General features: G+C 43.2%; 1 protein-coding gene across 1 annotated transcript in view; it reads left to right on the forward strand.

Annotated features, from left to right (window-relative positions):
- Positions 1–13,005, forward strand: part of znrf1 (zinc and ring finger 1) — a 48,054-nt gene extending 35,049 nt beyond the window's left edge. The window contains exons 3-5 of the mRNA XM_084059904.1: positions 8,464–8,569; positions 10,967–11,054; positions 11,387–13,005. Of these exons, the coding sequence (XP_083916030.1) occupies positions 8,464–8,569; positions 10,967–11,024 (164 nt within the window). The 3' untranslated portion in view covers positions 11,025–11,054; positions 11,387–13,005. The remainder of the gene's footprint in view (positions 1–8,463; positions 8,570–10,966; positions 11,055–11,386) is intronic.
- Positions 13,006–15,236: the final 2,231 nt, after the last annotated feature.

Raw genomic sequence — 15,236 nt, forward strand, 5'->3', positions numbered from 1 at the left:
AGGCTCACAGTGCAAAGAAGCATAAAGAAGCATAAAGCCGTCATTCGTCTGCTTGGACGTGTGTCGGAGAGAGTCCCCCGTTTCTCGCTACTATATATGTTGTGTGTGCTCTTTCTCTCTCCTTTCATTCTCTTTTCCTTTCCGCCCATTCATCTCTCTCTCCATCCGTTACACTGTCCGTCTTGCTTGCCTTTTCCTCTCTTTCTAGCTCTCTCTCTCTCTCTGTCGCTCTCTCTCGCTTTCTTTCTTTGTGTCTCTGTCTGTGTCTCTGTCTTTTTCCATTCTCCATTCCTTTTTTGTAGGCCCACACACACAGGGACAGAGCAGCAGCTTATCTTATTTCCCAGGATGCTTAGAGGTCTATTGTCAATCACCTGGGCCCACTAACTGTCACACATCAGCTCTTCTCTGAGTGCGGCTGGCACACACACACACACACACACACACACCCGCACGCACGCACGCACGCACGCACGCACGCACGCACGCACGCACGCACGCACGCACGCACGCACAAACACACAAACACACACACACACACACACACACACACACACACACACACACACACGCACACACACACACACGCACACACACACACACACACATATTTGTACTTGTGAGGGCATCAGCATTTTCGGACGTCAATTTTGTGAATGCAATTTTAACTTCACTTTTTAACCCTAAAGCCAAAAATAGCAGATCTACAAGCTCACAACGTATTGCGCTGTGCTGCGATGTGTGCTTATAGATCAGCAGTTTTCAGTGCATGACACTTAAGTATCAATCAGGCATAACTCTAGCCCCAACCTTTAAACCAAAGCTCTTACTGTCTAATCCTAACCCCAAGAATCATTTCTCTTGTAAGGACCAAGAAAATGTGTATGTGCGTGCGCGCATCTGCGGGAAAAAAGCCCATCACAACAAAACGGTAATAGTGATGCAAGTGCATTCAACCTTATAATAGAGAAAGAATCTTCAGAAGAATTTCATTCCAGCAATGCAAAGAACAGAACAAAAGAGTGACATGGTTGGTGTTAAATGTACGTTTTGATGGTTTTGTGTCTGCTGAAGGCTTCTCTTTGAGGCTGCGATCACAGGGTTAAACAGTGAGGAGATGCTTCCCTACTGTACCACCACATGTTGTCAGTCAGCCAACGTGGTAAGAGTTGTGAATAAAGCACATAGCATTTACTAACAAGTCCCACCTTTGTATAATGTTCCCCAAGAGATGGGTGTGAATAATGCCAATCTGTCAGGAGAGATAGATACTGTTTGTAGATGGATAGATGAATGGATGGATGCATTTGGTCCTCATATTCAGGTTTTGCAAACTTCACACACATTTAAGTCCTCAGGGTTGATACATTTGCAACTCCCAGAGTTGCATTCCAGAAATGTTAATGAAGAAAACATTATTTTTAACCAATCCATAGGGTAAAGTACATTGATTTAATTTAACTGGCACACCTGCAGTGGTTGGAGGTGGTCTCCCTATACTCTTCCATTGAGAAATATAGACCCTGGTGTTGGGTAGGACATTGGTTTTCAAAGTGGGGTCTGCGGACCCCCAGGGGGTCCTTGAGGGGGTTCCAGGGGGTCCCCAGCAAAAGTAGTTAAAGCATCACAATCATTTTAACCACTTTATCCATGTATATGTTGCCTTTTCAAAAATAGCCGATTTTTGAGGCTACATTAACTCATTTTGTTGGGGGACCCCCTGGAATCCCTTTAAAGGACCCCTGGCGGGGCCCGGGACCCCACTTTGAGAACCAACTGCTGAAGGGTATCTAGAGCATCATCACCTCTCTTCCTTCTGCGTTCTCTCTCTCCCTCTTGACTTTCAGCCGCGCTCCCCTCTGCATTTCGCCGTCTTGCCAACGGTCGTTTGGCATTCGACGCCTTCGCATCAATTATGAGTTAAAGGAGTTTCAGCTTTGCCTCTCTGAATCATGGCTCACTTCCCTGTTTCTCTCTCCCTTTGTGCGTCCTGCAATGACCCCGAGCCGCAAGAAAGCCAAACTGTACTGCACTCACCTTGCTCTCTCTCTCTCTCTCTCTCTCTCTCTCTCTCTCTCTCTCTCTCTCTCGCTCTCTTCCTCGCACAGTTCTGGCTTTCCTGTGTGCCCACTTCGCTGCTGTCTGTCTCTCTCTCTCTCTTTTACTCTCTGTGTCTGTGTGTGGCCCTTATAACCTCTCTCTCTGTCTCCTAACCCATTCAATCTGGGAAACGAATCTGTATCATTTTAAATTTGAGCTACAGTATATAACCATTATTTTATACTTTGGGCTATTCAAAAATAGCAGATATACAAGCTCATAGCGCTATGAGCTTGTAGATCTGCTATTTTAGAAAAATATTCTTGTGCAAATCTTTGAATACATATATATTTTTAAAGCGAACATTTGTAACTCAAATCTTTTCTTCTGGAGGTCCCCGGAACAAAATATTTGACAAATGTTCGCTTTAAAAAATATGTATTCAAAGATTTGCACACATTTTCACGATTTTTCAAAAAATAGCCAAAAGAAATCTTAAAACGACAGAGGTGCGTTCCCGGATTGAATGGGTTAAGAAGGCTATATTTAGTTGCAGGCATTAAAATATCATTATGCAAAGTCAAAGCCCTAGAAAAGATCCAGTGGTCACTAGCTCACGTGCGCTGCATGGGTGCAGGAGCACCTCACGTCCTACTCCTCCGATGCCTCTGTTTATACTCTGTGTGGTATATACGATGGTGTCCTATGCCAGAAATAGACGATCTATTAGCTGTCACAACATTTCACATAGATGCGACCGCGTTGTGAGCTTGCAGATCGGCTAAATCAGGCTGGACTTGGGGATGGAAATGGAATCATGTGGATCTGGGGTAGCCTGGCATGGCCAGACTAATATCACTGTGTAGATATTAGTCTGGAATCTCTGTGTAGGAACCTGCATTTACGAGGCGCAAATTCAAAAAATGCCTCTGAGAGAAATCAAATCTCTATTGAGAGGGGCCAGGCCTAATCTGCAGAGGGCAATTTTTTTGCAATGGCACATTGTTCTGGAACCAGGCTAGATCTGGGGGTCCACGTGTGAACGGCGTGGCTCCAGAGTGAATCTTATTGGGCTTCATGGGACCAGCCCACAGTGGTGGAAAGAAACTAAGTACATTTACTTAAGTACTGTACTTAAGTACAATTTTGAGCTATTTTATAGACTTTATAGACTTTTATAGACTTTATAGACTTTATTTGCCATTTGCACAAGTGCATAGGAAATTTTGGAGCTCAGCTCCCAGGGTCAGCATATTTGTACTTTACCTGAGTATTTTTAGCGGCGCTAGCAGCTCTATACCTTTAGGTATAGAGCGGATCCTGCTCTATACCTGACTTTGTCCGTGTTCACCGTCAACGTTCTGATTGGTCAGACCCGTCAACGTTCTGATTGGTCAGACCCGTCAACAAAGTGATTGGTCAAGCTTCACGTGACACATGGCTATAAACACATTATAAACACATATCGATGACATAATGTATCAAAGGCGCCGCTACCTTCACACAGGGTGTGATTTTTTGATTTACAATACTTTTACTTCCACTTCATCTCGAGTCAAATATTGTACTTCACTACAATTATTTGAAATTTTTAGTTACCAGTTACTTTTCAGATATAAATTATGATATTATGAAACATACATTAACCACTTTAGCCCTATTTTATACATCTGATCTTGATCAGCTATTTTCAAACATCCTAGTACTTTTACTTTTGGTACTTTAAGTATATTTTGATGCCAATACTTTTGAACACAGGTCTTTTACTTGTAACAGAGTATTTCTACATTGTGATATTTCTACTTTTACTTAAGTAAAATATCTGAGTACTTTTTCCACCACTGCCAGCCTATATGACACCAGTCCTCTATGATGTCATGTCATCTGTGACGTATAGATCTGCTATACAAGGTATCAGCCTGATCAGAGCCCCATTGACTTGCATCTTAAACATTACATTTAAATATTTCAAAAAGTATATACATAATGTGGGGGGAATAAAATGATTGTTGTGCACAGGGAACTTGATGTTGATCTGTCCAGCAGTTTGCGAGATTCGCTGCAGGACAAGCACACAGACAGACTCACTGACTGACCTTCTTACAGACGGCTAGCCTCCTGCAGAGCCACGCCGTAAAAATGCAGTACTGTCTGTCTGAGGACACCCACACACTCACAGAGGCACATATACAGAGAGTAGGCAGAGAGTAGACACACACACACACACACACACACACACACACACACACACACACACACACACACACACACACACACACACACACACACACACACACACACACACACACACACACACAGGGTGTGTGTGTGTGTGTGTGTGTGTGTGTGTGTGTGTGTGTGTGTGTGTGTGTGTGTACTTGTATTAATATACCTGTGAAGGCAGAAATGCAAGGACAATTTTCAAATGGTTGTTTTATGGTTAAAAATGATTTTTAGAGTTGGGCTTACGATTAGTTAAAGATTGACGTTGGGGTTAAGGTTAGGATTAGACATGAGCTTAGGTTTAGGGGTTTCGGATTCGATTTATGCCTGATTTATACTCCATTGCGTGTCGGTGTCGTGCGCTGAAGATCTACAAGCTCACAACGAGCCACGTCGCGAGCTTGTAGATCGGCTATTTTTGGCTTTAGGGTAGAAGATGTCGCTTTCCAAAAATGTTGATATCCTCACAAGCACAGTAATACAAATGTGTGTGTGTGTGTGTGTGTGTGTGTGTGTGTGTGTGTGTGTGTGTGTGTGTGTGTGTGTGTGTGTGTGTGTGTGTGTGTGTGTGTGTGTGTGTGTGTGTGTGTGTGTGTGTGTGTGTGTGTGTGTGTGTGTGTGTGTGTGTGTGTGTGTGTGTGTGTGTGTGTGTGTGTGTGTGTGTGTGTGTGTGTGTGTGTGACCCAAATACACCACATTGCATGCACACGGACAGCATGCTTTGCACACCTGTCCAGCCTGCTGCTGGTGATGTATACAGCATTGTAGTAAGATAATTAGTTAAGGAGTGAGGGGAGGGTGGATGGAGAGCAGTGGTATACAAAGTAACAAAGTATCTTTACTTAAGTATTGTATTTAAGGATAATTTTAAACTTAAACTTATGTATTTTCATTTTTTGATGCTTCATACTTCTGTTACATTACTGTACATATCAGAGGCAAATATTGTGCTTTTGACTCCACTGCAAATATTTTGTTACTAGTTTATTCGCTGATTTATTTTTTAATACCGTACATAAACCCAATTCTATACTATTCAGCCATTTGCAAACGTGACAACAACAAAAAAGATTTGTGCATGAGTACTTTAACTTTTGGTGATTTAAGTACATTTTGGTGCCAATACTTTGGTACTATTACTCAAGTACAATTTTGAATACAGGACTTGTAACAGAGCATTTCTACAGTTTGATATTGCTACTTATACTTAAGTAGATGGAGCATTTCTTCCACCACTGGGGGAGAAATTGGAGGTCATAATATTAATGATATAATATTTATTAGATTCCATTGCGGTGAATCAGGGGTGTGAAAGAAGAGCTTCCTTCACAGCTAATTTGATGGAGAGTGTTTTGAGGAGAAGGATCTTTGTGTGTACACAGTAGAAATCCTGAGTATGTATGCTTTGCTTCCTTGAACAAAATATTTAGAGATGGGGGTCCGCGACCAAATACATATAATTTTGGGGGTCCTTGAGATGAAAATTATTATAGCAACATACGGTTTTCAGAAAACTGTTCGGATTTAGAAGGCATTTGTAGATGCGTTCCAGGATTGAATGGGTTAAATGAACACTCTGGATTTTACCGTGTAGAACTAGAGCGTTGGAGGAGCAGGATAAAGTGAGAGGAGAGGGAGAAGGAGAGGAGGGGAGGGGGGGGGGGGGGGGGTATGGGAGTTTATTGGGGAACTAAGCTGATTTGCAGTCAGAGCATATGTCTTGTGTCTCTTCCTCCGTCTTACACTGTCTACCCCTCCTCCCCTCCTCTCCCCCTCATCTGCTCCACATTTCTGCTCTTTGTCTGCAGCGTAGTAGGAATCCCTTTGTCATGTTAGACCTATTCACAATGAGGATGCTGGTGCAAACCTACAGTATGACTCTTTTCCACTACGAAGGGTAACCCAGAACCTTCCAAGGTCACGGTCACGCCGCACTTTAATTTTACAAAGGCGGATGAAAAAGGTGTATTCATGGTCTTGCGCATCTTTCTTGCGAATTCACACATTTGCATTGACAAAGCATTGGCAGATTCCGCCCATAGGTAAAATAAAAGTGCGGTGTGACCGTGCCCTAACCTGAGACTTTGCAGAACCCGTGAAGTTCTGTGCTGTTTTCTTTTTGTTTTAAGTTTCCATGACATGATGATGGGTTCAAAATCCTGCTGTAACGCATATGGAAACATATCCAGAACCGTTGAAATACAATTACAATTTAGACATTTAGAGTTGTGTAAATAAGGATTATATATATATATATATATACATATATATATATATATATATATATATATATATATATATATATATGTATATATATATATATATAATTAGGCAGTGGTTCTCACACTTTTGGGGCTCAGGGCACCCCTATATTGTTTTCATCCACAGCACCCCTAAGTTACATGGTTACCGTTACCTTATATTCATGGCATGTTTTACTACTTTGACATTTAAAATAACAGTATGACAAGCCCTACAAAACTATTTGTATCATTAAGTATAATTATTACTATTATTATTAATATTATTATTATGATGATGATGGTGACCACAACATTTAAATGAACGCACATAGTTGAAAGCATACGTCCACTCTCTTTCATTTTGTGATTTCAGCCGCTTGCTAAATTAATGACATTAAAAGGCAGGCCCACTATCAGCCCCTAGAAGCCATGCTGCTCCTTACGCTCAACCGTCCCAAAGTGGTTTGAATCGTCTGACCTTGAAGTTGGGTGTAGATGAAAGTGACTCACCAAAATCAGTATGGTTCGTCCTGCAATCTGCCTATTAGATTATGAGTTTTTTTGTGCAAAGTTGACATTTTGGCCTGAGGGTGGCATGGGGGTGGCTGTAGCTTATTGGCTAGAGAAGCCGTCTGGAACTTAAAAGGTCACTGGTTCGACTCCCGGCCTGCCCATGTCGAAGTGTTCTGAGCAAGACACTTAACTGAAACTGAATTTCCTTGTGGGATTAATGAAAGTCTAAAAATAAAGATAATTACAAATAAACAAATAATGAATAAAATGGGGTTACTCAATCGTTAGGCTTCTTCCTCCAGAGAGCATGATTGCTCTATTGTTTCATGGCATTCAGGCCATTAGATTTTGAGATATCTTATATGCAAGAGTACATTTTGGACAAATGTTGGCTCTAGAGGAAAGGGGGCCATGGGGGCACCATTATCCCTCTAACAAGGCGTGAAGGTGCCAACCAGCCATTAGTTTTCAAGGTGTCTGTTTGAGACTAAAGTCATGTACGGACAGATAGACATAGCGACGGATACAGCCATCCTTATGGCTAACAATTACCTTATAATGATGACAGTTATAACCCTTCACCATTTTCGGAGATGTCACCATTACATCTACTGTACACGTCTGACATCTGACTGAAAATGCTGAAGCAGGTCACTGGCAGGAAGATGGAATAATGGTCAATTTAAATGTCTTCATAATACAATGGAAAAGCTTGGCATTGTCCCCAGTGTGCTCATAATTCTTATTCTCTTATTTTAATAACCACTAACCACAGTCAGTGTAGGGGCATGAATGTCCCTGTGCTGCATTTTCAGTGACATAAGTTCCACTTTAACACCTTTATGGACAGCATAACAATTCAAATTGATTGGATTAAAAGTTGAACACAACACTCCACTGATTCAATGAATATTAAGAAGAATATTAAGCTTCTGTACATTTCCCCACCACATGGAATGTTGGTATTACAGTAATAAACCTGATTAATTAAAAAGAAAGTAGTTGTAAAACCAGTGATAATAAAATTGAACAAAATGATTGTGGTTATGGTCACACAATGCTCCACTCCGCTCTCCCAGCTATTTGATATGCTTTTAATTTCTGCTGGCGAATGTTTCCCCCCAGAATAGGGACGCTGGGGTTCAAGTTCAAAACATTTCAAAAACAACTCTTTTGAAAACATTTTGAAAGTTCCAGCTATAATGACATGCCCAAAATAGTGATGCCAGGGTGAAAGTGGATAAGTCTCTCTGACATTGCCATCATTGCATTCTAATGTTCACTCTGTGTGTGTGTGTGTGTGTGTGTGTGTGTGTGTGTGTGTGTGTGTGTGTGTGTGTGTGTGTGTGTGTGTGTGTGTGTGTGTGTGTGTGTGTGTGTGTGTGTGTGTGTGTGCGTGCGTGTGCGTGTGCGTGCGTGCGTGCGTGCTTGTGTGTTGTCCCAGATGATGTGTTGGCGAGGGATGCTGGTGAATGTGTGATCTGTCTAGAGGAACTGCAGCAAGGGGACACTATAGCCAGACTGCCGTGCCTCTGCATCTACCACAAAAGGTGAGATAGTTTCAGTCACACAACACACACACAAACGCGCGCGCGCGCACACGCACACGCACACGCACACGCACACGCACACACACACACACACACACACACACACACACACACACACACACGCACACGCACACGCACACGCACACGCACACACACACATATCACACTTCTACTGATTAAATCCACTCACTCTGAACCAGTAAAGGTATTACTTAAAAACGGATGATTCTGTACTGTTAATTTAAAGCTTGTTTATTTTATACCAGGCCGATGCCTGTGGGGAGCGCATGCCCGGTGGGAACGTATGCCCCTCCGGTGATGCCATATCCGTTATACCCGTTGTTGGGAATATGTATGCCCCTCCGGTGCCTGGGGGTCAAGGCTCCCCTTGGGGGCGGTTATCTCAGGGGGGACGTGAGGTTTGGAGGTGGTCAGAAATGTTACATGTTGCACAGAGTGACACTTTCACTTTCATCCACTGTCTGCCTAGAAGTTCTCAATGTTGTATCAGCCCAACTTGCCATGCAGAATCTAATATCCTGTAACTTTACATCAATCTGGTAAACTGGTAAACCTTGGCTTACCAGTCAAAGTGGCTAGTAGATTGAAGGTCAAAATTTAAGAAACGAACAACCAGGCTGATGTTACCGGCCATACAATGAATCGCTTTTTAGTATATCATCACCATGTGTTAAAGGTGATATTTTTGGGTAAAACAAAAGGCTTTTTGTTAAAAGGCTAAAGCACTATTTTCTGATAGTAATCATTGCTAGAGTGTTTGTTCAGTCACCGTGGTCTCCCTGTTTCTCCAGCTCTTTAATAAACAGAAAATACATTTTCTGGTAGGTGATAAAGTGTCAGCTCATCAGGAGAGAGTACCCATTTATCAGCTGTTCGAGTTCCAATTCTGTCTGCTTATTTCTTTGCGTCATTACTTCCAATTTAACTTGTTTAATCTCTATCCTGACTGAGTTCTCTATCCTGATTGGATAAAATTGACCTGAAAATGCATTTTCTGTTTAATAAAGAGCTGGAGAGACATGGAGACTCCTGTTACTGAACAAGCACTCTATAGCAATGAGTACTATGAGAATATAGAGCTATTTAACACATATTTTAACCAAAGAAAATGACTTACCCTACCTTTAATATTACTATATAATAGTATAGTTTTAATTACTATCAGTATGGAATATTTGCATAGTATTTTGTGGACTAAAGGCAGGCCTGCAAACTTATGAGGACTGAAAAAGGTGACTTTTCTGAAATCAAGTGAAGTTCTGAAATCAAACCCCTATTGGGTGGTCTAGGGAATGGCTTGATAATCTACCCTGGTAAATGTAAAGCAGCAGGCTATCAGAGTAACAGTTATCACAGTTGGGTGTTCATTTTATTCCCTGTTAGTAACATTGTTTAAAAAAAATACCACTTTCAACCTGCCATCCCTATTTTTGGCATGTCATTAAGTAAGCCTTGCATAGCCATGTGGACCATAGGTTAGGAGTCTATCTCCAGTTTCTGTAGCGTGAGGTGGCATGATGTAAATGTGCACCCCCTGGACTTGATGCTGGTATGTCACAGGGACTTATCCCATCCAACACTTGATGCTGTGTGCCAAGCAGGGAGGCATTGTCTTTGGCATGACCCGGCCGAGGGAACGACCCCCGATCTCCCAATCTCAGGGCGGACACTCTAACCACAAGGCCACTAGCCTGGGATTATTACTGTTTTCGGGTTTCTGATCCGGTCGGAGCGGAAATAACTTTACGTCATCAGGTGGCCGGAACCAGCGACTGGAACCACCGGCGTCGTGCACCTCCAAAGTGATTCCCCTATTTTAAAACGTGTTTAGTTTGGTATAATCGTTTCATTTCTTTTGGTATAATAATCGTTTGGTATGTCCATTTCTAACTCGTAGCGCGACTAGCGAGACTTAACTAATTGATTCGCATTATGTGGGGAACTCGTAGTGCGACTAGCGAGACTAAACTAATTGATTTGCATTATGTGGGGAACAAAAACAATGTGACGCCAACCGGAACCAACCACCGGAACGACAATTCTTTTTTTCTTTTTCTCTTTTTTTCTAAACCGGATCACGCTCGCTAGTTTTAGAACGAATACCTGGCTTTCCTCCGAGGTGGAAAGTCTGGTGACACAAGGTTACAAGACCACTGAGCTGGTCATGTCATTGTTTTATATATTCAAAAATAGTAATCAGAGATTTGTGGATTTATAAATATTTCTGGACAGTTTACACATGGCAAGTTTGAAGTGGACTGTTCGGATGGTTATTACACATGGATATATCAACACAAAATTAAAAACAATATGCATTTTCATTGTAGACAATTGGAGATGCAAAACAGTTTCTCTCTCTTCGTTTGTGTTGTGCAGCTGTATAGACTCATGGTTTGAGATTAATCGGTCCTGCCCTGAACACCCATCTGACTGACTGCCGGGGCCACTCTGAATACTGCTGAAGGTGAGACGCATGACTCACACATTCCTGTAAGGTAAATGACTGCCCACACATATACCCTGGCGGCTGGCGCAAAAAGATCATGTTAGTGTTCACTCATGCACGCACACATGCACACAAGCACGCACGCACGCATGGATGCATACACTGTATCAATGTCTGCTCTCAGTCTTGTAGGCTAAGCTGCTGTTTCAATCGTTTTATCCATTTACAGCTTATTTAATGAAGCTTATAAAATCTGTGCATTTACATCACTGTTTTTAACAATTGCTTTGGCACTCAAGTCATTATTAATGCATCCCCCCCCCCCTCTCTCTCTCTCTCTCTTTCTCTAGGGCATGATCCTGCCATGGATATCTGGACACAGACAGCCAAAACTGTTGAAACAATCAAAGAAAACAAACATAATTATCTTAAGGAATTAATAGTCCTAACCAAGAGAATTATTCCTTGTGAACTGAACCAAAAGAGTTAGCCATCAAACCAATAATATTGTACATTACAAAGATCCACATTCTTCTGCTCACTGCCCCCACCAACAGCCCCCCCTCCCCCCCACACGCACACACACACACACACACACACACACACACACACAAACACACACACCTGCAGAACATTGCTCGTCTGCCCAAGACACCCACCCACCCAAACACACACACACACACACACACACACACACACACACACACACACACACACACACACACACACACACACACACACACACACACACACACACACACACACACACACACACACACACACACACACACACACACACACACACACAGGAAGACCCCCTAATGGCAAGCTGCTGCTAATAGCTGCCTCTTCAGGCTAACAGAGTCGCTTCTTGGTAGCTGGAAAGCCAGTTGCCTCTCCATGTTGTCTGAACGTCATAGACCCGAAGCCACTGATCTCCAGCCTAGCTCCCCGAAACGGTCCCATCATGCTAGCTATAGTTGCCTACAGTACCTGCATGGTCAGGTCACCACAGAGCTTGAGCAGCAAGCCTTCCATCTTGAGTTGGGAGTGAGGCCTGTAAATCATGTGTCCAGCTCTCCCATGGCCTTAAAATGAAATGGGAAGCAGAGAGAGGGGAGTTTAGTGAGGAGGAAGATTTTAAACAATGATGGCAAGGTGAAGGAAGCGTGTAATTGGAGGATTATCCCGTTCTGAGAGTTTGCTATGTCCAAACAGCAACAGACTTTACTAACTTGTGCATTATACAGTGAGCTTCTCATCTCACAAAAAAAGAAAAGGAAAAAAAGACAATAGCAGCCTCTCATAATGCAGTGGTTCTCAAAGTGGGGTCTGGGGACCCCCGGGGGTCCATGACGGGGTCCCAGGGAGTCCCCAGCAAAATGAGTTAATATAGCATTAAAATCAGTTGAACCACTTTAACCCTATATACATCGGCTATTTGAAAATAGAAGATCTAAAAGCTCACAACGAGTCGCGCTGAAAATGAGGTTTGAGAACCACTGACATAATGGACTGGCTCCCAGTGTGCTTCTATGTTATAGTTCTGCCCCAGTTCCACACCTTCCTGCCCTCATGTGAAGTTCTGTCCTTCAGCACACACTCCTTGATTGGACCAACGATAAATAACCAAAACAATATGGCCCATACACACACGCACACGCACACGCACACGCACACGCACACGCACACGCACACGCACACGCACACGCACACGCACACACGCACACACGCACACACACACACACACACACACACACACACACACACACACACACACACACACACACACACACACACCTCCGCCCATAATGTAGATGTACACTGTTCACCAATCACAACAGCTTTTAAACACTGTTAGAGGACAATTAGGAAGGGTAAGACATTGGGGGACACTGTTATTCTTGTATCTGTGGGTGTGGAAGAACGTAAAACAAAACGTGTAAACAAAAATGGTGGACAAAGACAGGGATGGGTGGCAGTGAAGCAGGTAGGGATGGACCATGCTCAGTCCATCTGCATGGGAGGGAGGGAGGGAGGGAGGGGCCAGCAATGTAGTTTATGCTCCTACTGTATATTGTGTGCATTGGAGATGTTAAAACGTGTGTGTGTGTGTGTGTGTGTGTGTGTGTGTGTGTGTGTGTGTGTGTGTGTGTGTGTGTGTGTGTGTGTGTGTGTGTGTGTGTGTGTGTGTGTGTGGTCTGAAATGTCTTAATGAATGGCTGACTGGGACAATGCCGTGCGTCGGTCTGTGTATTGAAATGTTTACAGTCTAGATGTCCATGTTCCCTACTGTATGTGAGACTGGCAGTCCTCCCTTTACTTTGCTGATGTTTACAGGCACAGAGAAGCGACATGACATTATTGTACTACACATATAACCTCTCTTTATTCACCTGCCTGGTTTCTTTCTTTCTTTTGCTGTGGTTATGAGATGCTGGTTATTATTATTCATTTCACTGTGACAGCCATGTGTGACTGTATGCATTTTTTTTGTCTGTGTGTGCGGCTGGCGTTTGTGTGCGTGTTTGTCTGTGTGTGTGTGTGTGTGTGTGTGTGTGTGTGTGTGTGTGTGTGTGTGTGTGTGTGTGTGTGTGTGTGTGTGTGTGTGTGTGTGTGTGTGTGTGTGTGTGTGTGTGTGTGTGTGTGTGTGTGTGTGTGTGTGTGTGTGTGTGTGCGTGCGTGCGCGCGCGTGTGTGTGTGTGTGTGAGAGTGAGAAAGAGAGAGAGAGCACACATGTTTCAGAGGCACGTCTTGGTCTATGCCAGCGGTTCCCAACCTTTTCTGGATCAGGGCCCACTTGAAAATCTCGACAGTGTTCGCGGCCCACCCATCTGACCACTAAGTGGCGAGATGGGCGCGCCGCACGCATTTTCATAGCATGTTTACTTTAATGATCAATGAATCGATGTTTCAGCTTAGATCAATGGAACTAAGGTAGTACACTTTAAGTTCCCATTTTTCCAACATTTTAAAGAAACATTACCATGTGTTTTTTTCCATATATCCTCCCCACATACATGTCTATGTTGTCACTGCTGTTGTAATCCTACTGACTCACCTACAGTAACAGTGAGGAGCCCCCACCGGGAGGAAGTATACGAGCCTTCGTCCTACACCTCCCGCCCAACACTCCCTGGACTGGCCATTTGGCATACCGCGCATATGCCCGGTGGGCCGCTGGGCCACCCAAAAAAAAAGTTAGTTATTATTATTAGTTATGTTTGGGCTGGGATGCTTTCCAGCAGTGGCCTCAGTGCGGCTGCAGAGTTCATGTGCAACCTAGGTGGTGGCCACCTAGGTTGCAGTCCCCCCCCCCAGTCCGGCCCTTGGTGCCAGCCCCTCGCGTATAGGATAGCGTGCAGTGACAAATATCACCCTCCCAGCCCAGCTTCCCTCCCCTGAGCGCGGACTAATAGTTTGTTTAGACGCTCGACAAAGCCGGATGCACCACGGTGGATTCAAACCCACAACCTCTGTGGTGGGCAGGCACTTTACCACTGTGCCACCCGAGCGCAGATTTTTTTTTGTTATATATTATATTATATATTATATTATCATTCAAATCTTCCTGTTTTATTTGGGGGCCCAATTGCAATATCCTCACGGCCCAGCAGTGGGCCCTGGCCCACAGGTTGTGAATCGCTGGTTTCTGCTTCTGTTAGTTTTGTCCACATTGTGTTTCTGCTGGAGGTTTGGCCATTTCTGATTCCATTGACTGAGGCTAATTGGAGATGTTAGCCACACATCCTATAAGGACTCTGTGGATCCACTATATGGGGCTTATTTATTAATTCATTCATATTTAACAATATTTGTTTAATATTCGAGTCATGTGAGATGTAACTCACCATTCAAAAATGTCTCTTGTATACAGAGGAGACGCTGTATGATGATGATGAATATAAGACAAAACAGACATAAACAAACAATGGTATTGTAAACAAATATAACAGTGATTATTCCACAATAGCTGGGAATAACAATGGTTCCATTTGTGCTAGATGACACTATTATCAATGGTCCATTTTGTGAACCAGATACCTCTTAAACATGAGCAGATCTGCACTGGGTATCCCATGATAGATCTTAGTGCGAAGGTCAAGGTTGTCTTACAGTACAAGCTTTAGGACAGAGAGGTAAGGATATTCTTTTTTTTGCTGTTAACTTTAAAAGACTGTAATATGGCCTTAGTATTAG

This window comes from Gymnoscopelus microlampas (genome assembly GCF_963454915.1).
Source record: "Gymnoscopelus microlampas genome assembly, chromosome: 6".
Taxonomy (NCBI): Eukaryota; Metazoa; Chordata; class Actinopteri; order Myctophiformes; family Myctophidae; genus Gymnoscopelus; species Gymnoscopelus microlampas.